The 22,224-nt window shown below is 53.4% G+C and overlaps 1 protein-coding gene across 1 annotated transcript in view; it reads left to right on the forward strand.

Annotated features, from left to right (window-relative positions):
• Window positions 1-22,224, forward strand: part of LOC125448637 (kinesin-like protein KIF1C) — a 54,653-nt gene extending 32,429 nt beyond the window's left edge. Inside the window, 10 exon segments of the mRNA XM_059642565.1 lie at window positions 536-720; window positions 1,635-1,714; window positions 8,407-8,482; window positions 8,827-8,906; window positions 11,174-11,268; window positions 12,346-12,429; window positions 14,829-15,009; window positions 15,758-15,830; window positions 17,314-17,916; window positions 21,422-22,224. Of these exon segments, the coding sequence (XP_059498548.1) occupies window positions 536-720; window positions 1,635-1,714; window positions 8,407-8,482; window positions 8,827-8,906; window positions 11,174-11,268; window positions 12,346-12,429; window positions 14,829-15,009; window positions 15,758-15,830; window positions 17,314-17,916; window positions 21,422-22,213 (2,249 nt within the window). The 3' untranslated portion in view covers window positions 22,214-22,224.

The raw sequence follows: 22,224 nt of genomic DNA on the forward strand, positions 1-22,224 counted from the left end.
CCAGCTTACTACTTCATCCAGTTCCCGTGCTGTCCCTGTCCTGGGAGTGTTTGATGGGGGACAGTGTAGAGGGAGCTTTACTCTGTATCTAACCCCATGCTGTCCCTGTCCCTGGGAGTGTTTGATGGGGGACAGTGTAGAGGGAGCTTTACTCTGTATCTAATCCCGTGCTGTCCCTGTCCTGGGGAGTGTTTGATGGGGGACAGTGTAGAGGGAGCTTTACCTTGTATCTAACCCTGTGCTGTCCCTGGGAGTGTTTGATTGATTGAGCTATTGGAATATTTTGATTTCTTTTCATTGTGTCTGGTTTCTAACCATCTCTAACATTGGGATGTCTTCCACCCCCCCAATCCCTGTCCTGTCTCTCCACCCCCTGTCCCCCGCAACCCCCAATCCCTGTCCTGTCTCCCCCTTCTCTCTCTGTCTCCCCACCCCCTGTCCCCCGCAACCCCCCAATCCCTGTCCTGTCTCCCCCGTCTCTCTCTGTCTCCTCATCCCCTGACCCCCCTCCCCTATTCCCCACCCCCACCCCCAGGCACAGAATTTGAGGAGAACAGCGATTCACAGCCGAGCCCCCGGCCCATGGTGCTTGAAGATGTCGACAGATTCCCCACTACCTCGGTCCCCAGTGGGGAGGGGGTTTCAGCCCCACAACCCTGCCCCCAGGGGCAGCTGAATGGCCAGCTGCTGTCCAGTGAGGAGGCGATGGATCGACTGCAGGTGAGATAGCTTTGGTCTGAATGAAAGCTTACTGAGATGACAAGGGGACACTGTGTAGGCCGGTGGGCCTGCTGTAGGCCAGACGGTCGCCCAGGGCTATTATCGCGAGGACCCGGGCAACATTGTGGGCTCAAATCCTGCCACAGCAAGTGATGCCGTTTCAATTGAATAAAATAATCTGGAATTCCGTGAATCCGGTGTCGATTGTCGGGGAAATCCCATCTGGTTCACTAATGTCCTTCAGGGAAGGAAACGGCCGTCCTGGTCTGGCCTACTTTTTATTCATTGACAGGATGAGGGTGGCAATAGCCAGGCCGACATTTATTGCCACTCCCTAAGAGCCCAGGGGGCAGTTCAGAGTCAACCACATTACTGTGGGTCTGGAGTCACATGTGGGCCAGACCAGGTGAGGATGGGGGGGAGCGTGGTGGGAGGAGGTGGTGTTCAGGGGGTGCGGGGAGGAGGAGGTGGAGTGGGGGGTACGGGGGGAGTGCGGGGCAGGAGGATGTGGAGCGGGGGGATGGGTGATCTGACCGAAGTGTCCAGTAGGTCACAGACAGGGTGGATGGGGGGGATCTCTGTTGCCGTGGTGGGGAACCGGAGGGTGAGAGGGGATTTGAGGAAGAGGGTGGTGGGTATCTGAGACTCACTGCCTGAAAGGGGCAGGAACCATCAAAATGTTCAGGAACTGTTTAGCCGAGCACCGGAAACGCTACAGCAAACAAGGCCGTGGGCCAGTGAGGTGACTACAGGGAGATGGCTGGTGACTGGCACAGAAATAGTGGGCCGAAGGGTCTACAGTGCTGTAAAACCTCTCTGATTCCCCGGCTTGACCCCCCTCCCCCACTCCCCGCACCTCAGCTGCAGCCAATGGGAATGTACTTCATGGGAATGATGATTTTTCCCGGTTACAGGAAACGGAGAAGATTATTGAGGAGCTGAACGAAACCTGGGAGCAGAAACTGCGGAAAACTGAGGCTATCCGGATGGAGAGGTGAGGTCAGGGGTCATTCCAGATGGAGAGGTGAGGTCAGGGGTCATTCTGGATGGAGAGGTGAGTTTGGGGATCATTCCGGATGGAGCGGTGAGGTCAGGGATCATTCCAGATGGAGAGGTGAGGTCGGGGGTCATTCCGGATGGAGAGGTGAGGTCAGGGGTCAGTCCGGATGGAGAGGAGGTCGGTGGTCAGTCTTGGGGAGGGTGGGGTCGGGGGTCGGCCCACAGTGGGAGGGGTGGTGTCGGGGGTCGGCCCACGGTGGGAAGGGGTGGGGTCGGGGGTCGGCCCACAGCGGGGGTGGGGGGGTGGGGTCGGGGATCGGCCCACAGCGGGGATAGGGGGTGGGGTCGGGGGTCAGCCCACAGGGGGAGGGGTGGGGTCGGGTGTTGAGCTGGGTGAGGTGAGGAGATTAGACGGGTGCCATGGGGTAGAATGCCGACGAGGGGGGAGGCCATTTTGGATTTGGTGCTCGGCAATGAGCCAGGACAGGTGTCAGACCTCGTGGTGGGAGAACACTTGGCGACAGTGACCACAACAGCCTCACATTTACCATAGACATGGAAAGGGAAAGGAGCAGTTACCGGGGGAAGATATTTAACTGGGAAAAGGAAACTATGACGCTATCAGACAGGAGTTGGGAAGTACAGATTGGGAGCAATTGTTCCACAGAAAGGGCACAGCAGACATGTGGAGGCGGTTTAAGGAGCAGTTGTTGCGAGTGATGTATAAATTTGTTCCTCTGAGACAGGGTAGAAGGGGTAAGATTAAGGAGCCTTGGATGACGGGTACAGAGGTGCTTCTTGTCAAAAAGCAAAAGGCAGCTTATGTAAGGTGGAGGAAGCAAGGATCTAGCACAGCTTTAGAGGATTACAGGCTTGCTCGGAAGGAGCTCCAAAGTGGATTGAGGAGGGCCAGGAGGGGGCAGGAAAAAGGCTTGGCAGGAAGGATTAGGAGAACCCAAAGGCATTTTACTAATACATGAGGAATAAGTGAATGATCAGGGAGAAGGTAGGGCCGATCAGGGATAGCATAGGGAACTTGTGCGTGGAGTCTGAGCAGATAGGGGAAGCCCTAAATGAGTTTTTTTGCTTTGGTTTTCACTAAGGAAAGGGACCTTGTTGTGAATGAGAACTTTGAGGAGCAGGAAAACAGGCTTGAACAGATTGAGATTGAGGAAGTTGATGTGCTGGAAATTTTGGCAAACATTAAGATTGATAAGTCCCCAGGGCCAGACCAGATTTATCCTAGGTTGCTCCGGGAAGCGACAAGGAAGGTTGCTAAGCCACTGGCGAAGATCTTTGCTTCCTCACTCTCCACGGGAGTCGTATCGGAAGATTGGAGGGAGGCAAATGTTGTTCCTCTTTTCAAGAAAGGGAATGGGGAAATCCCTGGAAATTACAGACCAGCCAGTCTTACGTCGGTGGTCAGCAAGGTTTTGGAAAGAATTCTGAAGGATAGGATTTATGACTATTTGGAAAAGCATAGCGTGATTAAAGGGAGTCAGCATGGCTTTGTGAGGGGTAGGTCATGCCTTTCAAATCTTATTGAGTTCTTTGAGGAGATCAAGAGACAGGTTGACGAGGGTCGAGCAGTGGATGTAGTGTACGTGGACTTCAGCAAGGCATTTGATAAGGTTCCCCACGGCGGGCTCATTCATAAAGTCAGGAGGTATGGGATACAGGGTGATTTGGCTGTCTGGATTCAGAATTGGTTGGCTGACAGGAGGCAGAGAGTGGTTGTAGATGGTAAGTATTCTGCCTGGAGGTCAGTGCTGAGTGGTGTCCCACAGGGCTCTGTTCTTGGGCCTCTGCTCTTTGTAGTTTTTATAAATGACTTGGATGAGGAGGTTGAGGGGTGGGTTAGATTGTTTGCTGATGACACAAAGGTTGGAGGTGCCGTTGATAGTATCGAGGGCTATTGCAGGCTTCAGCGAGACATTGACAGGATGCAGAGCTGGGCTGAGAAATGGCAGATGGAGTTCAAGCTGGATAAATGCGAGGTGATGCATTTTGGAAGGTTGAACTTAAATGCAGAATATAGGATAAAAGGCAGGATTTTTGGCAGTGTGGAGGAACAGCAGGATCTTGGTGTTCAAGTACATAGCTCCCTCAAAGTTGCGACCCAAGTGGATAAGGTTGTTCAGAAAGCATATGGTGTTTTGGCTTTCATTAACAGGGGGATCGAGTTTAAGAGCCGTGAGGTTATGCTGCAGCTCTACAAAACCCTGGTGAGACCACACTTGGAATATTGTGTCCAGTTCTGGTTGCCCTATTACAGCAAAGATGTGGAGGCTTTGGAGAGGGTGCAAAGGAGGTTTACCAGGATGCTGCCTGGACTGGAGGGCTTGTTTTACGAGGAGAGGTTGACTGTGCTTGGATTTTTCTCTCTGGAGAGAAGGAGGAAGAGAGGTGACCTGATCGAGGTGTACAAGGTAATGAGAGGCATGGATAGAGTTGGTAGCCAGGGACTTTTCCCCAGGGCCGGATTGACTGCCACGAGGGGTCATAGTTTTAAGGTGTTAGGAGGAAGGTATAGAGGAGACGTCAGAGGGAGGTTCTTCACCCAGAGATTTGTGAGCGCATGGAATAGTTTACCAGTGGTAGTCATGGAAGGGGAGTCATTAGTGACATTTAAGTGACTGCTGGACATGCAAAGAATGATGAAAGTAAGATTAGGCCCAATCAAGGATAGTAGTGGTAAGTTGTGTGTGGAGTCAGATGAGATAGGGGAAGCGCTAAATGAATATTTTTCAACAGTATTCACTCTAGAAAATGACAATGTTGTCGAGGAGAATACTGAGATGCAGGCTACTAGACTAGGTGGGATTGAGGTTCACAAGGAAGAGGTATTAGAAATCCTTCAGAGGGTGAAGGTAGATAAGTCCCCTGGGCCAGATGGGATTTATCCTAGGATCCTCTGGGAAGCCAGGGAGGAGATTGCCGAGCCTTTGGCATTGATCTTTAACTCGTCATTGTCTACAGGAATAGTGCCAGATGACTGGAGGATAGCAAATGTGGTTCCCCTGTTCAAGAAGGGGAGTAGAGACAACCCTGGTAATTATAGACCAGTGAGCCTTACCTCAGTTATTGGTAAAGTGTTGGAAAAGGTTATAAGGGATAGGATTTATAATCATCTAGAAAAGAATAAATTGATTGGGGATAGTCAGCACGGTTTTGTGAAGGGAAGGTCGTGCCTCACAAACGTCACTGAGTTCTTTGAGAAGGTGACCAAACAGGTAGGTGAGAGTAAATCGATTGATGTGGTGTATATGGATTTCAGCAAGGCGTTCGATAAGGTTCCCCACAATAGGCTATTGTACAAAATGCGGAGAAATGGAATTGTGGGAGATATAGCAGTTTGGATCGGAAATTGGCTTGCTGAAAGAAGACAGAGGGTGGTAGTTGATGGGAAATGTTCATCCTGGAGACCAGTTACTAGTGGGATACCGCAAGGGTCAGTGTTGGGTCCACTGCTGTTTGTCATTTTTATAAATGACCTGGATGAGGGCGTAGAAGGATGGGTTAGTAAATTTGCAGACGACACTAAGGTTGGTGGAGTTGTGGATAGTGACGAAGGATGCTGTAGGTTGCAGAGAGACATAGATAAGCTGCAGAGCTGGGCTGAGAGGTGGCAAATGGAATTTAATGCAGACAGGTGTGAGGTGATGCACTTTGGCAGGAATAACCGGAAGGCAAAGTACTGGGCTAATGGTAAGATTCTTGGATGTGTAGATGAGCAGAGAGATCTCAGTGTCCATATCCACAGATCCTTGAAAGTTTCCACCCAGGTTGACAGGTCTGTTAAGAAGGCATACAGTGTTTTAGCTTTTATTAATAGAGGGATCAAGTTCCGGAACCAAGAGGTTATGGTGAAGCCGTACAAAACTCTGGTGTGGCCGCACTTGGAGTATTGTGTATAGTTCTGGTCACCGCATTATAAGAAGGATGTGGAAGCTTTGGAAAGGGTGCAGAAGAGACTTACTAGGATGTTGCCTGGTATGGAGGGAAGGTCTTACGAGGAAAGGCTGAGGGACTTGAGGCTGTTTTCATTAGAGAGAAGAAGGTTGAGAGGTGACTTAATTGAAACATATAAAATAATCAGAGGGTTAGATAGGGTGGATAGGGAGAGCCTTTTTCCTAGAATGGTGACAGTGAGCACGCGGGGGCATAGCTTTAAATTGAGGGGTGAAAGATATAGGACAGATGTCAGAGGTAGTTTCTTTACTCAGAGAGTAGTAAGGGAGTGGAACGCTTTGCCTGCAACGGTAGTAGATTCGCCAACTTTGGGTACATTTAAGTCGTCATTGGATAAGCATATGGACGTACATGGAATAGTGTAGATTAGATGGGCTTGAGATCGGTATGACAGGTCTGCACAACATAGAGGGCCGAAGGGCCTGTACTGTGCTGTAACGTTCTATGTTCTTTGGACAGCAGTGAATTGAGGGGAATGTAGGTTAGGTTACTTTATTTTTGAATTAGGATTATTCCACGGCACAACATCGTGGGCTGAAGGGCCTGTACAGTGCTGTACTTTTCTATGTTCTATGTTGTAATGCGGTTAAAAGCAACAAGCCTGATGCAGTCGTGTGACTGATTGTGTGTGTCTCTCTCTCTCTGTCTGTCTGTCTGTCTGTCTCTCTCTCTCTCTCTCATTCTGTCTCTCTCTCATTCTGTCTCTCTCTCATTCTGTCTCTCTCTCCCTCTGTTTCTCTCTCCCTCTGTTTCTCTCTCCCTCTGTTTCTCTCTCCCTCTGTCTCTCTCCCTCTGTCACTCATTCTCTCTCTCTCTCTCGCTCTCTGTCTCTCGCTCCCTCTCATTCTGTCTCTCTCTCTCATTCTGTCTCTCTCTCTCATTCTGTCTCTCTCTCTCTCATTCTGTCTCTCTGTCTCTCTCTCTCTCTCGCTCTGTCTCTCGCTCCCTCTCATTCTGTCTCTCTCTCGCTCCCTCTCATTCTGTCTCTCTCTCTCATTCTGTCTCTCTCTCATTCTGTCTCTCTCTCATTCTGTCTCTCTCTCCCTCTGTTTCTCTCTCCCTCTGTTTCTCTCTCCCTCTGTTTCTCTCTCCCTCTGTTTCTCTCTCCCTCTGTCTCTCTCTCCCTCTGTCTCTCTCTCCCTCTGTCTCTCTCCCTCTGTCTCTCTCCCTCTGTCACTCATTCTCTCTCTCTCTCGCTCTCTGTCTCTCGCTCCCTCTCATTCTGTCTCTCTCTCTCATTCTGTCTCTCTCTCTCTCTCTCTCTCGCTCTGTCTCTCGCTCCCTCTCATTCTGTCTCTCTCTCGCTCCCTCTCATTCTGTCTCTCTCTCTCATTCTGTCTCTCTCTCACTCTCTGTCTCTCTTTCTCTCTCTCTCGCTCTGTCTCTCGCTCTCCCTCATTCTGTCTCTCGCTCTCCCTCATTCTGTCTCTCTCTGTCTCTCATTCTGTCTCTCTCTCATTCTGTCTCTCTCATTCTCTCTCATTCTGTCTCTCTCTCATTCTGTCTCTCTCTCATTCTGTCTCTCTCTCTCTCTCTGTCTCTGTCTCTCTCTGTCTCTCATTCTCTCTCTCTGTCTCTCTTTCGCTCTCCTTGTCACTCTGTCTCTCTCATTCTGTCTCTCTCATTCTGTCTCGCTGTCACTCCCTCTCTCTCTGTCACTCTCTTTCTCTGTCTCTCTGTCTCTCGCTCTCTTGTGCTCTCCCTCGCGCTCTCTCTCGCTCACACGCTCTCCCTTGCGCTCTCTGCCGCTCTCTCGCTCTCGCGCTCTCTCTCCCTCGCTCTCTCCCTCGCGCTCTCCCGCGCTCTCCCGCGCTCTCCCGCGCTCTCCCGCGCTCTCCCGCGCTCTCCCGCGCTCTCCCGCGCTCTCCCGCGCTCTCCCGCTCTCCCGCTCTGTCTCTGTCTCTCTCTCATTCTGTCTCTCTCATTCTGTCTCTCTCTGTCACTCCGTCTCTCTCTGTTTCTCTCTTTCTCTGTCTCTCTTTCTCTGTCTCTCTTTCTCTGTCTCTCTTTCTCTGTCTCTCTTTCTCTGTCTCTCTTTCTCTGTCTCGCGCTCTCTCGCGATCGCTCTCTGTCGCTCGCTCTCGCTCTCTCGCTCGCGCTCTCTTGCTCGCTGTCGCTCTCTTGCTCGCTGTCTCTCGCTCGCTGTCTCTCGCTCGCGCTGTCTCTCTCTCGCATGCGTTGTCTCGCTCGCTCACGCTCGCTCTCTCTCCTCGCTCTCTCTCCTCTCGCTCTCTCCTCTCGCTCTCTCCTCTCGCTCTCTCCTCTCGCTCTCTCCTCTCGCTCTCTCCTCTCGCTCTCTCCTCTCGCTCTCTCCTCTCGCTCTCTCCTCTCGCTCTCTCCTGTCGCTCTCTCGGTCGCTCTCTCGGTCGCTCTCTCGGTCGCTCTCTCGGTCGCTCTCGCGCTCGCTCTCGCGCTCGCTCTCTCGGTCGCTCTCGCGCTCGCTTTCTCGGTCGCTCGCTCTCTCGCTCGCTCTCTCGCTCTCTCCTCTCACTCTCTGTCGCGCCCTCTCTCTGTCGCGCCCACTGTTTGTCGCCCTCTCTCTGTCGCGCTGTCCCGCGCTTTCTCTGTCTCATTCTCTGTTGCTCACTCGCTCTCACTCTCTTTCTCTCTCTCTATTTCGCGCGCGCTCTCTCTCCCTCGCTCTCTCTCACACGCTGTCTCTCTCTGACTGTCTCATTCTCCGTCTCTCGCTCGCGCGCTCTCTCTCTCTATCAGGGAGGCCCTCTTGGCTGAGATGGGTGTGGCCACCAGGGAAGATGGAGGGACAGTCGGTGTCTTCTCCCCAAAGAAGGTCAGTCCAAGTCAGCCTGTCCTTAATTGCCCCCCTTTAGAAGGTGGGGGTGAGCTGCCTTCTTGAACCGCTGAAGGCTGTGTGTTGTGGGTTGACCCACAATGTCCCTGAGGGAGGGAAGTCCACGGATTCTGACCCAGTGACACTGAAGGAACAGCGATATGTTTCCAGGACAGGGTGGCGTGGGACTTGGGTGAATTAGAAATGCCCCATGAACGGGTTGTTTTGCTTCCGAGAGGGTGGGAGGAGTGTGTGTGATGGTCCCCATCCCTGTGCTATTCTGACAATCGGGTCTGTGTGTGAGCTTTAATCTGGCAGCTCGCTGACTGAGCCTCTCGTTACAGACCCCGCACTTAGTCAATTTAAACGAGGACCCATTGATGTCCGAATGTCTCCTGTATTACATCAAAGATGGAATTACAAGGTAACAGAACCCCGTACCCCAGTGAGAGTCAGTGTGTGTGGGACTGTACCCCAGTGAGAGTCAGTGTGTGTGTGGGACTGTACCCCAGTGAGAGTCAGTGTGTGTGTGGGACTGTACCCCAGTGAGAGTCAGTGTGTGTGGGACTGTACCCCAGTGAGAGTCAGTGTGTGTGTGGGACTGTACCCCAGTGAGAGTCAGTGTGTGTGTGGGACCGTTCCCCAGTGAGAGTCAGTGTGTGTGTGGGACCGTTCCCCAGTGAGAGTCAGTGTGTGTGTGGGACTGTACCCCAGTGAGAGTCAGTGTGTGTGTGGGACTGTACCCCAGTGAGAGTCAGTGTGTGTGTGGGACTGTACCCCAGTGAGAGTCAGTGTGTGTGTGGGACTGTACCCCAGTGAGAGTCAGTGTGTGTGTGGGACTGTACCCCAGTGAGAGTCAGTGTGTGTGGGACTGTACCCCAGTGAGAGTCAGTGTGTGTGGGACCGTACCCCAGTGAGAGTCAGTGTGTGTGTGGGACTGTCCCCCAGTGAGAGTCAGTGTGTGTGGGAGTGTACCCCAGTGAGAGTCAGTGTGTGTGTGGGAGTGTACCCCAGTGAGAGTCAGTGTGTGTGTGGGACTGTACCCCAGTGAGAGTCAGTGTGTGTGTGGGACTGTATCCCAGTGAGAGTCAGTGTGTGTGTGGGACTGTACCCCAGTGAGAGTCAGTGTTTGTGGGACTGTACCCCAGTGAGAGTCAGTGTTTGTGGGACTGTACCCCAGTGAGAGTCAGTGTGTGTGTGGGACTGTACCCCAGTGAGAGTCAGTGTGTGTGGGACCGTACCCCAGTGAGAGTCAGTGTGTGTGAGACTGTACCCCAGTGAGAGTCAGTGTGTGTGTGGGACTGTACCCCAGTGAGAGTCAGTGTGTGTGTGGGACCGTACCCCAGTGAGAGTCAGTGTGTGTGTGGGACCGTACCGCAGTGAGAGTCAGTGTGTGTGTGGGACTGTACCCCAGTGAGAGTCAGTGTGTGTGTGGGACTGTACCCAAGTGAGAGTCAGTGTGTGTGTGGGACTGTACCCCAGTGAGAGTCAGTGTGTGTGGGACTGTACCCCAGTGAGAGTCAGTGTGTGTGGGACCGTACCCCAGTGAGAGTCAGTGTGTGTGTGGGACCGTACCCCAGTGAGAGTCAGTTTGTGTGTGCGGGACCGTACCCCAGTGACAGTCAGTGTGTGTGTGGGACTGTCCCCCAGTGAGAGTCTGTGTGTGTGTGGGACTGTCCCCCAGTGAGAGTCAGTGTGTGTGTGTGGGACTGTCCCCCAGTGAGAGTCAGTGTGTGTGTGTGGGACTGTACCCCAGTGAGAGTCAGTGTGTGTGAGGGACCGTACCCCAGTGAGAGTCAGTGTGTGTGTGGGACTGTACCGCAGTGAGGGTCAGTGTGTGTGTGGGACTGTATCCCAGTGAGAGTCAGTGTGTGTGTGGGACTGTACCGCAGTGAGGGTCAGTGTGTGTGTGGGACTGTATCCCAGTGAGAGTCAGTGTGTGTGTGGGACTGTATCCCAGTGAGAATCAGTGTGTGTGTGGGACCGTACCCCAGTGAGAGTCAGTGTGTGTGTGGGACCGTACCCCAGTGAGAGTCAGTGTGTGTGTGGGACTGTACCCCAGTGAGAGTCAGTGTGTGTGTGGGACTGTACCCCAGTGGGAATCAGTGTGTGTGTGGGACCGTACCCCAGTGAGAGTCAGTGTGTGTGTGGGACTGTACCCCAGTGAGAATCAGTGTGTGTGTGGGACCGTACCCCAGTGAGAGTCAGTGTGTGTGTGGGACTGTATCCCAGTGAGAGTCAGTGTGTGTGTGGGACTGTATCCCAGTGAGAGTCAGTGTGTGTGTGGGACTGTACCCCAGTGAGAGTCAGTGTGTGTGTGGGACTGTACCCCAGTGAGAGTCAGTGTGTGTGTGGGACCGTACCCCAGTGAGAGTCAGTGTGTGTGTGGGACCGTACCCCAGTGAGAGTCAGTGTGTGTGTGGGACCGTACCCCAGTGACAGTCAGTGTGTGTGTGGGACCGTACCCCAGTGAGAGTCAGTGTGTGTGTGGGACTGTACCCCAGTGACAGTCAGTGTGTGTGTGGGACTGTACCCCAGTGAGAGTCAGTGTGTGTGTGGGACTGTACCCCAGTGAGAGTCAGTGTGTGTGTGGGACCGTACCCCAGTGAGAGTCAGTGTGTGTGTGGGACTGTACCCCAGTGAGAGTCAGTGTGTGTGTGGGACTGATAATATTTGTTCTTGTGTTCTCAGGGTCGGCCAGGGTATTGTAGACATTAAGCTGAGTGGGCAGTTCATTAAGGATGAGCACTGTGTGTTTCGTAGTGAGAGTAAGGAGAATGGTGAAGGTGAGTGCGCTGAGCAGTCTTCCTGAGACCGGGGCCTGGGTCTGGTTCAGGGGGGTGTGCCATCGCCAGTTAATTCCGCGACCCGTTACGTAATACATACACACACCTCCTCCAGTGACCCCCTGTGCCTCAGATACTGACCGGTGACAGTCTACTCCAACTGAGTCAACACTCTACAGTGTCCAGTTGTCAGTCAGATTCTGCCTGTAGTATAAACCTGCAGCCTTCTCAGTATCCGGGGCACTGCTGCAGCCTCTGCTGTCGAACAGCCAGCGTGCTGCTGACTTCATTTATCACACACCAAATGGGGATTCTTACTCGGTTATCACCCAGTTGCGATGCCCCTGCAGCTGAGTTGCCAGGTAACCTGCTGTGTCTTAAGCAGCAGTTGGGGCAAGCCCCCTTGATGGTGTTGGGGGTGGGTGCTGAGGAAGTCACTGAGAGCCTTCACTCTGACTCCCACCCCCCGGCTGAGGGGATGTCCTCTCCATCCAAGCAGTGGGAAGGCTGTAGGCCGAGTGCGCAGGTAGGGATCAGTGAATGGGCTCCTCCTCAGGGAATGACCTGGAGTGGGTCCGGGTTGGACATGGCATGGTGTGGGTGAAGATTGGGAATGACCCAGTGTGGAATTGGGATCAGGCTTGAGAACGATCTGGAGCAGGTTGGGATTGGGATTGGGATCAGGAATAGGCTGGTGTGGGTTGTGATGAGGAATGACCCGGTATGATGTTGAGATCGAGATGGGGAGTGACCTGGTGCGGGTTGGGATTGGGATCAGGATCGGGAATGAGCTGGTGTGGGCTGTGATTGGGATTGGGATCGGGAATGAGCTGGTGTGGGCTGGGATTGGGATCGGGATCGGGAATGAGCTGGTATGGGCTGGGATTGGGATTGGGATCGGGAATGAGCTGGTGTGGACTGTGATTGGGATTGGGATCGGGAATGAGCTGGTGTGGGCTGGGATTGGGATTGGGATCGGGAATGAGCTGGTGTGGGCTGGGATTGGGATCGGGATCGGGAATGAGCTGGTATGGGCTGTCTGTGAATTGAGGCAGTATCCTCCCCGTGTCCCTACAGTCATCGTTACCTTGGAGCCATGCGATGGTGCAGATACGTATGTGAATGGGAAGCAGGTCACCACAGGCACTGTGCTCCGGCAAGGTGAGCAGGGTTTGCGGGGGCGGGGGGGGGCGGGGGGCGGCTGTTGTTGTGGGGGTGGGGAGTGGTTGCTGCCCACCCAAGGTGGTCTCTGAGGGTCCCTGAAGCTCTGTGTGAAGATGTTAGGGTGAAGGTCAGGCTGGTGTATGGAGGGAATGCTGGGTGACTAGAAAACTGGAGGCTTATGTCAGATATAGACAGTGGGGATCGAGTGGACCCCTCAAGAAGTATAAGACCAATAGGAATGTGCCAGAGGGAAATCAGGAGGGCAAAAGGGGAACATAAGACAGCTTTGGCGAATAGGGTCAAGGAGAATCCAAAGAGATTCTCCAAATACATTAGGGACAGGAGAGTAACTAGGGCCCCTTAAAGATCAGTAAGGCTGTCTATGTGGGGAACTGCAGGAGATGGGCGAGATACAAAACGAGCATTTCACATCAGTATTTATTGTGGAAATGGATATTGAAGCTTGAGAATGTGGACAAGTAAGTAATGATATCTTGAAAACTGTCCATATTACAGAGGTAGTGCTGCTGGAACCTTAAAATGCATGAAGGTGGATAAATCCCCAAGACCTGATCAGGTGTACTCTAGAACTTTGTGGGAAGCTAGGGAAGTGATTGCTGGGCCCCTTGCTGAGACATGTGCATCATCGATAGCCATGGATGAGGTGCCAGAAGACTGCAGGTGACTAATGTGGTCCCATTATTTAAGAAAGGTGGTAAGGAAAGGTCATAGAACTATAGAGCCTTCAGCCTGATACCAGTGGTGCGAATCCTGAGGGACAGGATTTACATGCATTTGGAAAGGCAAGGACTGGTTAGGGATAGTCAACGTGGCTTCGTGCCTGGGAAATGGTGTCTCACCAACTTAAGTTTATTGAAGAATTAACAAAGAGGATTGATGAGGGCAGAGCAATGGACATGGTCTATATGGAGATAACACGGTGTGGAGCTGGATGAACATAGCTGGCCAAGCAGCATCAGAGGAGCAGGAAAGCTGATGTTTCGGGCCCAGACCCCCCTTCATTTTGGAAATGTCAGCTTTCCTGCTCCTCTGATGCTGCTTGGCCTGTTGTGTTCATCCAGCTTTACACTTTGTTATCTCAGATTCTCCAGCATCTGCAGTTCCGACTATCTCTGATCTACATGGACTTCAGTAAGGTGTTCGACAAGGTTCCTCATGGTAGGCTGGTTAGCAAGGTTAGGGAGAACTGCCATTTGGAGGCAGAACTGGCTCGAAGGTAGAAGACAGAGGGTGGTGGTGGAGGGTCGATTTTTAGACTGGAGGCCTGTGACCAGCGGTGGGCCACGAGTATTGGTGCTGGGTCCACTGCCCTTCGTCATTTATATAAACGGTGTGGATGGGAACACAGGAGGTATGGTTAGTAAGTTTGCAGACGACACCAAAATGTTTGGTTGTATTGGGCAGTGAAGAAGGTTACCTCCGAGTACAACGGGACCTTGATCAGATGGGCCAATGGGCTGAGGAGAGGCAGATGCAGTTTAATTGAGATAAATGTGAGGAGCTGCAGTTTGAAAAGGCAAATCAGGGCAGGACTTATACATTTAATGGTGAGGTCCTGGGGAGTGTTGCTGAACAGAGAGACCTGGCGGGGGCAGGGTCACAGTTCCTTGAAAGTGGAGTTGCAGGTAGACAGGGCGGTGAAGGGGGTGTTTGGGACGCTCGCCATTATAGGGTCAGTGCATTGAGTATAGGGGTGGGGAGGGTCATGTTGCGGCTGTACAAGACATTGGTCAGGGTCCCTTTTGGAATACTGTGCGCGATTCTGGTCTCCCTGCTACAGGAAGCATGTTGTGAAACTGGAAAGGGTTTGGGAAAGATTTACAAGGATGGTGCCGGGGTTGGAGGGTTTGAGCTACAGGGAGAGGCTGGATAGACTGGGGCTATTTTCCCCGGAGTGTCGGAGGCTGCGGGGGGGATCCTATGGAAGTTTATAAAATCATGAGGGACATGGATAGGGTGAATAGACAGGGTCTTTTCCCCAGGGTGGGGGGGAGTCCAAAACTAGAGGGGCATAGGTTTAAGGTGAGAGGGGAAAGATTTAAAAGGGACCTGAGGGGTAACTTTTTCACACAGAGGGTGGTGCGTGTATGGAATGAGCTTCCAGAGGAAGTGGGTGGGGGCTGGTACAGTTACAGCATTTAAAGGGCATCTGGAAGGGGACATGGATAGGAAGGGATTAGAGGGATTTGGGCCAAATGCTGGTGAATGGGGCTAGATTAATGTAGGATATCTGGGTCAGCATGGACGTGTTGGACCAAAGGGCCTGCTTCTGTGTCTGTTACAGCTGTGTTGAGGGTGAGGTGTGGTGTTAGGCTTCCAGCAGGTGGTGAATTGACTGCCTGGGAATTTTTTAATGAACCCCCCCCCCCCGGCAGGTAACCGCGTGGTGATGGGGAAGAGCCACGTTTTCCGGTTTAACCACCCGGAGCAGGCGAGGATGGATCGGGAACGGGCCCCGAACCTGGGAACACCATCCGAGATGATCGATTGGAGCTTCGCCCAGAGGGAGCTGCTGGAGAACCAAGGCATTGACATCAAACTGGAGACCGAGAGGAGGTGTGGGGGGCACGGAGGAGGTGGGGCGGGGTGGGACACACTGAGGGTGCAGAGGCGAGGGGAGGGTGGGGGCAGGGTGGGGCTCGGAGGATGTTGGGGTGAGGGGAGGGCGGGGGCGGGGCGGGACACACTGAGGGTGCAGGGGCGAGGGGAGGGTGGGGGCAGGGTGGGACACACTGAGGGTGCAGGGGTGGGGCGGGACACTGAGGAGATGGGGGTGAGGGGAGGGCGGGGGCGGGACACACTGAGGGGGCGGGGGGAGGGTGGTGTCGGGGTGGGACACGGAGGAGGTGGGGGCGAGGGGAGGGGGGTTACACTGAGGGTGTGGGGGCAGGGGGAATGCTGTGGGAAGGGCAGACTGCCGGGGTGTGGGGGGGCAGGTGGGCGTGATTGTCAGGGAGGGGCCCACTGACGTGATGGGAACCCTGGGTCCACTTCGCCTCAGGACAACCTGGATCTGACCACCGACCCCAACCATCCCCCCCCCCCCCGCCATCTCCGTGGTCACCCACTGAGTCACGATCTCTAGGCTGCTCCCATTGGTAGATCCCTCTGGGGTGCCAGCTGCTTCCTGATTGGTCAGTGACAGCCTTTTTGCTGGCAGCTCAGGAAGGAATGGGGAAGTGGGGAAGTCCGGGGAGAGGGTGGGGGCACTCTGTCTAATGAGGCAGAACGTTCCGGATGATGGAGTTCACAGGTGGCTGAATTACACCCCCCCCCCAACCCACTCCCCCGGTTTGTGCCACAGGCTCCAGGACCTGGAGAACCAGTATCGCCTGGAGAAGGAGGAGGCAGATCTTCAGCTCGAGCAGTCCAGGCTGGTGAGGCTCTACATCCAGTTAGTGTGCACCCCCGCCGTCACCACACCCCTCGCCCACCCCCCCACCCCCTTCTCACCCCCCCCACACCCCCCTCACGCCCCCCTCTCACGCCCCCCCCCCCCCCTCACGCCCCCTCCCCACACCCCCCTCTTTCCCCCCCCAGGTCCCACATACACACTGACTCTCACTGGGGTACGGTCCCACACACACTGACTCTCACTGGGGTATGGTCCCACACACACACTGACTCTCACTGGGGTACAGTCCCCCACACACACGCTGACTCTCACTGGGGTACAGTCCCACACACACACTGACTCTCACTGGGGTACAGTCCCACACAAACTGACTCTCTCTGGGGTACTGTCCCACACACACTGACTCTCACTGGGGTACAGTCCCACACACACACTGACTCTGACTGGGGTACAGTCCCACACACACACTGACTCTCACTGGGGTACAGTCCCACACACACACTGACTCTCACTGGGGTACAGTCCCACACACACACTGACTCTCACTGGGGTACAGTCCCACACACACACTGACTCTCACTGGGGTACAGTCCCACACACACACTGACTCTCACTGGGGTACAGTCCCTCACACACACTGACTGTCACTGGGGTACGGTCCCACACACACACTGACTCTCACTGGGGTACGGTCCCACACACACACTGACTGTCACTGGGGTACAGTCCCACACACACACTGACTCTGACTGGGGTACAGTCCCACACACACACTGACTGTCACTGGGGTACAGTCCCACACACACACTGACTCTCACTGGGGTACAGTCCCCACACACACACTGACTGTCACTGGGGTACGGTCCCACACACACACTGACTCTCACTGGGGTACGGTCCCACACACACACTGACTCTCACTGGGGTACGGTCCCACACACACACTGACTGTCACTGGGGTACGGTCCCACACACACACTGACTCTCACTGGGATACGGTCCCACACACACACTGACTGTCACTGGGGTACGGTCCCACACACACACTGACTCTCACTGGGGTACGGTCCCACACACACACTAACTCTCACTGGGGTACGGTCCCACACACACACACTGACTCTCACTGGGGTACGGTCCCACACACACACTGACTCTCACTGGGGTACGGTCCCACACACACACTGACTCTCACTGGGGTACAGTCCCACACACACTGACTCTCACTGGGGTACGGTCCCACACACACACTGACTCTCACTGGGGTACAGCCCCCCACACGCACACTGACTCTCACTGGGGTACAGTCCCACACACACACTGACTCTCACTGGGGTACAGCCCCCCACACACACACTGACTCTCACTGGGGTACAGTCCCACACACACACTGACTCTCACTGGGGTACAGTCCCACACACACACTGACTGTCACTGGGGTACAGTCCCACACATGTTTTGTCACCATGCCCCTGTCTGTGCTGATGGCTCTCTGTCCTGGTCAGTATGTAGATTCGGACAGTGGAGATGATTCCGATAAGAGATCCTGTGAGGAGAGCTGGCGTCTGATCGCCTCTCTGCGAGAAAAACTTCCAGCCAATAAGGTACAGAGCATTGTGAAGAAATGTGGATTACCCAGCAGTGGGAAGAAACGGGAACCACTCCGTGTTTACCAGATCCCACAGCGGAGACGCATTACCAAGGATCCCAAGTGGGTGACTATGGCAGATCTGAAAATGCAGGCTGTGAAGGAGATCTGTTACGAGGTGGCCCTGAATGATTTCAAACACTCAAAGCAGGAAATTGAAGCCATCTCCATCGTTAAGATGAAGGAGCTGTCGCGTATGTACGGCAAGAAAGATCCCAATGAAAAGGAGACGTGGCGAACTGTGGCCAGGGATGTGTGGGACACAGTGGGTGTGGGTGAGGACAGAGCAGAGGAACTAGAACCGAGGGCCCACCACAGTGTGGATGATCTGAGAGCCCACGTGGATAAACTGACTGATATCCTGCAGGAGGTGAAGCTGCAGAACAACATGAAGGATGAAGAGATTAAGGCACTGAGGGACCGGATGTTAAAAATGGAGCAGGTTATTCCCATTAATCAGGTAAGGAGCACCATCGCCAGGTCGAAACACCTTGCTGTAATCGCAGGATTTAATCACACTGTCTGCTCTTGCACACCCTGCCTGCCTGTCTGGGTGCGTGATGAGCTCCAGCTACTTGGGATGGTTTAAACTAGATTGGCAGGGGATGGGGAACCGGTTTTATAATTCAGAGCTTGAGGTAACAACAGACACAACGGGGAGTGAGGTTGTTAATAAAGAAATACAGTCGATGGAGCGTAATTGTGGACACAGGGATGGTTTGAGGTGTGTGTACTTCAATGCTAGAAGCGTCAGAAACAAGGTGGATGAACTTAGAGCCTGGGTCAGTACTTGGAACTATGATGTCGTGGCCATTACAGAAACTTGGGTAACTCAGGGAGAGGAATGGACGTTGGAAGTTCCGGGATTTAGATGCTTTAAAAGAAACAGGGAGGGTGGAAAAAGAGGTGGGGGAGTGGCATTGCTAGTCAGGGCTAGTATGGCAGCTACCGAAAGGCAGTTCGAGAATGATATGTCGACAGAGTCAGTTTGGGTTGAGGCCAGGAACAAGAAAGGAGCAGTCACTTTGTTGGGTTTTTCTTTACAGACCCCCCCCCCCTAATAGTTGCAGAGAAGTGGACAAGCAGATTGGGAAGCAGAGACTGGAAAGGTGCCGAAGTCACAGGGTTGTAGTCATGGGTGACTTCAGCTTTCCAAATATTGATTGGAAACATTTTTGTTGTAATAGTTCAGGTGGAGCGGATTTTGTTCAGTGCATTCATGAAGGATTCCTGACACAGTGTGTAAATAGACCAACATGAGAGAGGCCACTTTGGATTTGGTGCCTGGCAATGAACCGGGCCAAGTGTTAGACCTGTCGGTAGGAGAGCATTTTGGTCGTAGCGATCATAACTCTGTTACTTTTACAATAGTCATGGAAAAGGATAGGTACATACAGCAGGGTAAGGTTTATAATTGGGGGAAGGGTAATTACGATGCTGTTAGGCAAGAACTGGGTAACATAAATTGGGAACAGATACTGTCAGGGAAGAGCACTATTGAAATGTGGAGATTGTTTAAGGAATGCAGACTGCGTGTGCTCGATATGTTTGTCCCTAGAAGGCAGGGAAGATGCGGCCGAGTGAGGGAGCCTTGGTTCTCAAGAGAGGACAAACAACCGTAGAGGGATGCAAGTTATCCAGGAAGGAGCTGAAGAACGGGCTGGAGCAGAGCTATAAGGGGACATGAGAAAACCTTGGTGGACAGGATTAAGGAAAATTCCAAGGCTTTTTACACGTACGTGATGAATAAGAGAATGACCAGAGAAAGGGTAGGGCCGATCAAGGATTGTGAAGGGAATTTGTGCAAGGAGCCTAAAGAGATAGGAGAAGTCCTTCATGAATATTTTTCCTCAGCATTCACAACTGAGAGGGACCTAGTTGTAGAGGATGACAGTGTGAAACAGGCAGGAAGGCTAGAGGAGGTCGCTGTTTGTAAGGAAGATGTACTAGGAATTCTGAGGAAGTTGAAGATAGATAAGCCACCTGGGCCTGATGAGATTTATCCAGGGATTCCATGGGAAGCGAGGGATGAGATTGCAGGGCCTTTAGCGATGATCTTTTCGTCCTCACTGTCCACGGATATAGCGCCGGGAGATTGGAGAGAGGCAGACATCATTCCCTTCTTCAATAAAGGGAACAGGAATAACCCCGGAAATTACAGGCCAGTTAGTCTTACTTCAGTGGTGGGCAAATTATTGGAAAGGGCTCTGAGTTAGGATTTAGGATCACTTGGAAAGGCACAGTTTGATTCATGATAGTCAGCATGGATTTGTGAGGGGGAGATCGTGCCTCACAAACCTTATTGAATTCTTTGAAGAGGTGACCAAACACATGGACGAAGATGGTGGAGTGGATGTGGTATACATGGATTGAAGTAAGGAGTTTGATAAGGTTCCCGATGGTAGGGTCATGCAGAAGGTAACGAGGCATGGGACAGGGGGCAATGTGGCAGATTAGATTCAGAATTGGCTGACCCTTAGAAGACAAAGGGTTGTAGTGGATGGAAAATATTCAACATGGTGCTCAGTTATGAGTGGTGTACCACAAGGATCTGTTCTGGGTCCTCTTCTATTTGTGATTTTTGTAAATGATTTGGATGAAGGAGTGGAAGGGTGGATTAGCAAGTTCGCGGACGATACGAAGGTGGGTCACATTGTGGACAGTGAGGAGGGCTGTTCTAGGTTACAAAGGGACATTGATAGGATGCAGAGCTGGGCTGAGAAGTGGCAGATGGAGTTTAACCCTGAAAAGTGTGAGGTGATTCACTTTGGAAGGACAAACTTGAAAGCAGGACACAGGGTTAACAGAAAGATTCTTGGCAGTGTGGAGGAGCAGAGGGATCTCAGGGTTCATGTCCACAGTTCCCTGAAAGCTGCCACCCAGTGGATAGAGTTGTTAGGAAGGTGTATGGTGTGTTAGCTTTCATTAATAGAGGGATTGAGTTCAAGAGCCGTGAAGTTATGCACCAGCTATACAAAAGCCTGGTTCAGCCACATCTGGAGTATTGTGTCCAGTTCTGGTCACCTCATTACAGGAAAGATGTGGACGCGTTGGAAAAAGTACAGAGGAGATTTACCAGGATGTGGCCTGGACTGGAGGGAATGTCTTACAAGGAATGTTTGAGAGAGCTCGGGCTTCTCTCTTTAGAACAATGAAGGATGAGAGGTGTACAAAATGATCAGGGGTATAGATAGAGTGGGCAGCCAGAGACTTTCTCCGAGGGTGGGGGTAGCTATTACGAGGGGCACAGTTTTAAAGTGAAAGGAGGTAGATATCGGGGAGACGTCAGAGGTTTACGTCAGGTTTACTCGGAGAGTGGTCGGGGCATGGAATGCATTGCCGGAGAGGGTAGTGGGGTCGGCATCATTAGGGGCATTTAAACTGCTATTAGATAGGCAAAAGGATGGTAGCATAAGGTAGGGATGGAGGTTAGATAGACCTTAGGTTTAGGGTAAGAGGTCGGCACAACATCGTGGGCCGAAGGGCCTGTGCTGTGCTATGCAGTTCTGTGTCTGTGTGTGTGTGGGGTTGGGGGTGTTTGTACGCAGGAGGTGGGGTGTGAGTGAAGGCCTGACACGCTGTATTTGTGGTGGTGTTGGGGTGTGTGTGTGGGGGGGTGAGGGACAGTCTGACTCCCTGTGTGTGTTGTGGTGTTGGGGTGTGTGTGTGGGGGGTGAGGGACAGTCTGACTCCCTGTGTGTGTTGTGGTGTTGGGGTGTGTGTGTGGGGGGTGAGGGACAGTCTGACTCCCTGTGTGTGTTGTGGTGTTGGGGTGTGTGTGTGGGGGGTGAGGGACAGTCTGACTCCCTGTGTGTGTTGTGGTTTGCAGGGCGAAGGGGAGTGTGAGCTGGGACCGAGCGGGCAGGGTGTTTGTGGGGGTGGGGAGGTGTGTGGGTGTGGGGTATGTTTGTGTTGGGGCGGGGGTAAGGGACAGTCTGACTCCCTGTATGTGTTGTGGTTTGCAGGGCGAAGGGGAGTGTGAGCTGGGGCCGAGCGGGGAGGGTGTGGAGGTGGAGGAGGAGCGAGCACCCCCGATTGGGAGCGAAGGGCGATGGGAGGAGAGCAGGCAGGAGACCCCCAGCCACAAGGCGGGCCGCATCAATCGGCTGATGGAGGAGGACCCAGCGTTTCGCCGAGGACGGCTCCGGTGGTTACAGCAAGAGCAGCAACGTTTCCAGAACCTTCAGCAACAGCAGATCAGCAAGAAGCTGCGTAAGCACACTGGGCCCGGAAGGTTCATCCCCCCCCAGGACTGCAAACTGCGTTTCCCCTTTAAGAGTAATGCCCAACATCGCCTCTCCTGGGGGCCCAGCACTGCCTACAGCGTGCCCCCCGACCCCACGTGGCCCTCTGACCTCGGTGTGCCAGGCGCAGTGACCCCAGGGCATCTCCTGGCCCCAAGTGGGCAGTGCCAGGAGTCGGGGGGTGACCCCAGACCCCAGGGAGCCCAGCGTTTCTGGCAGGGCTATGGCCCCATGCCGCACCAGCACCAGGGTAACCATGGTCAGTGGCGACACCACAATGCCGGCCATTTCCGGAGAAACTCCTTTGATAATGGGGCTGGGAGCCGGGACAGGGAGACCCGCAGGTGTCACCGCCATCGGCAGACCCCGCAGTGCCACCGAGACGGCCAGCTCCCTGCTGGCACCGACCTCCCCTCCGAACGCTACCACCTGCATCGCCCCTACACCCCACCACCTCGTATGAGACGCCAACACTCCTCCCCAAACCTGCAGCAGCCTGACACCCCCGTCTAACCCGGGGGGGG

This window comes from Stegostoma tigrinum, chromosome 45, assembly GCF_030684315.1.
Source record: "Stegostoma tigrinum isolate sSteTig4 chromosome 45, sSteTig4.hap1, whole genome shotgun sequence".
NCBI classification, from domain to species: domain Eukaryota; kingdom Metazoa; phylum Chordata; class Chondrichthyes; order Orectolobiformes; family Stegostomatidae; genus Stegostoma; species Stegostoma tigrinum.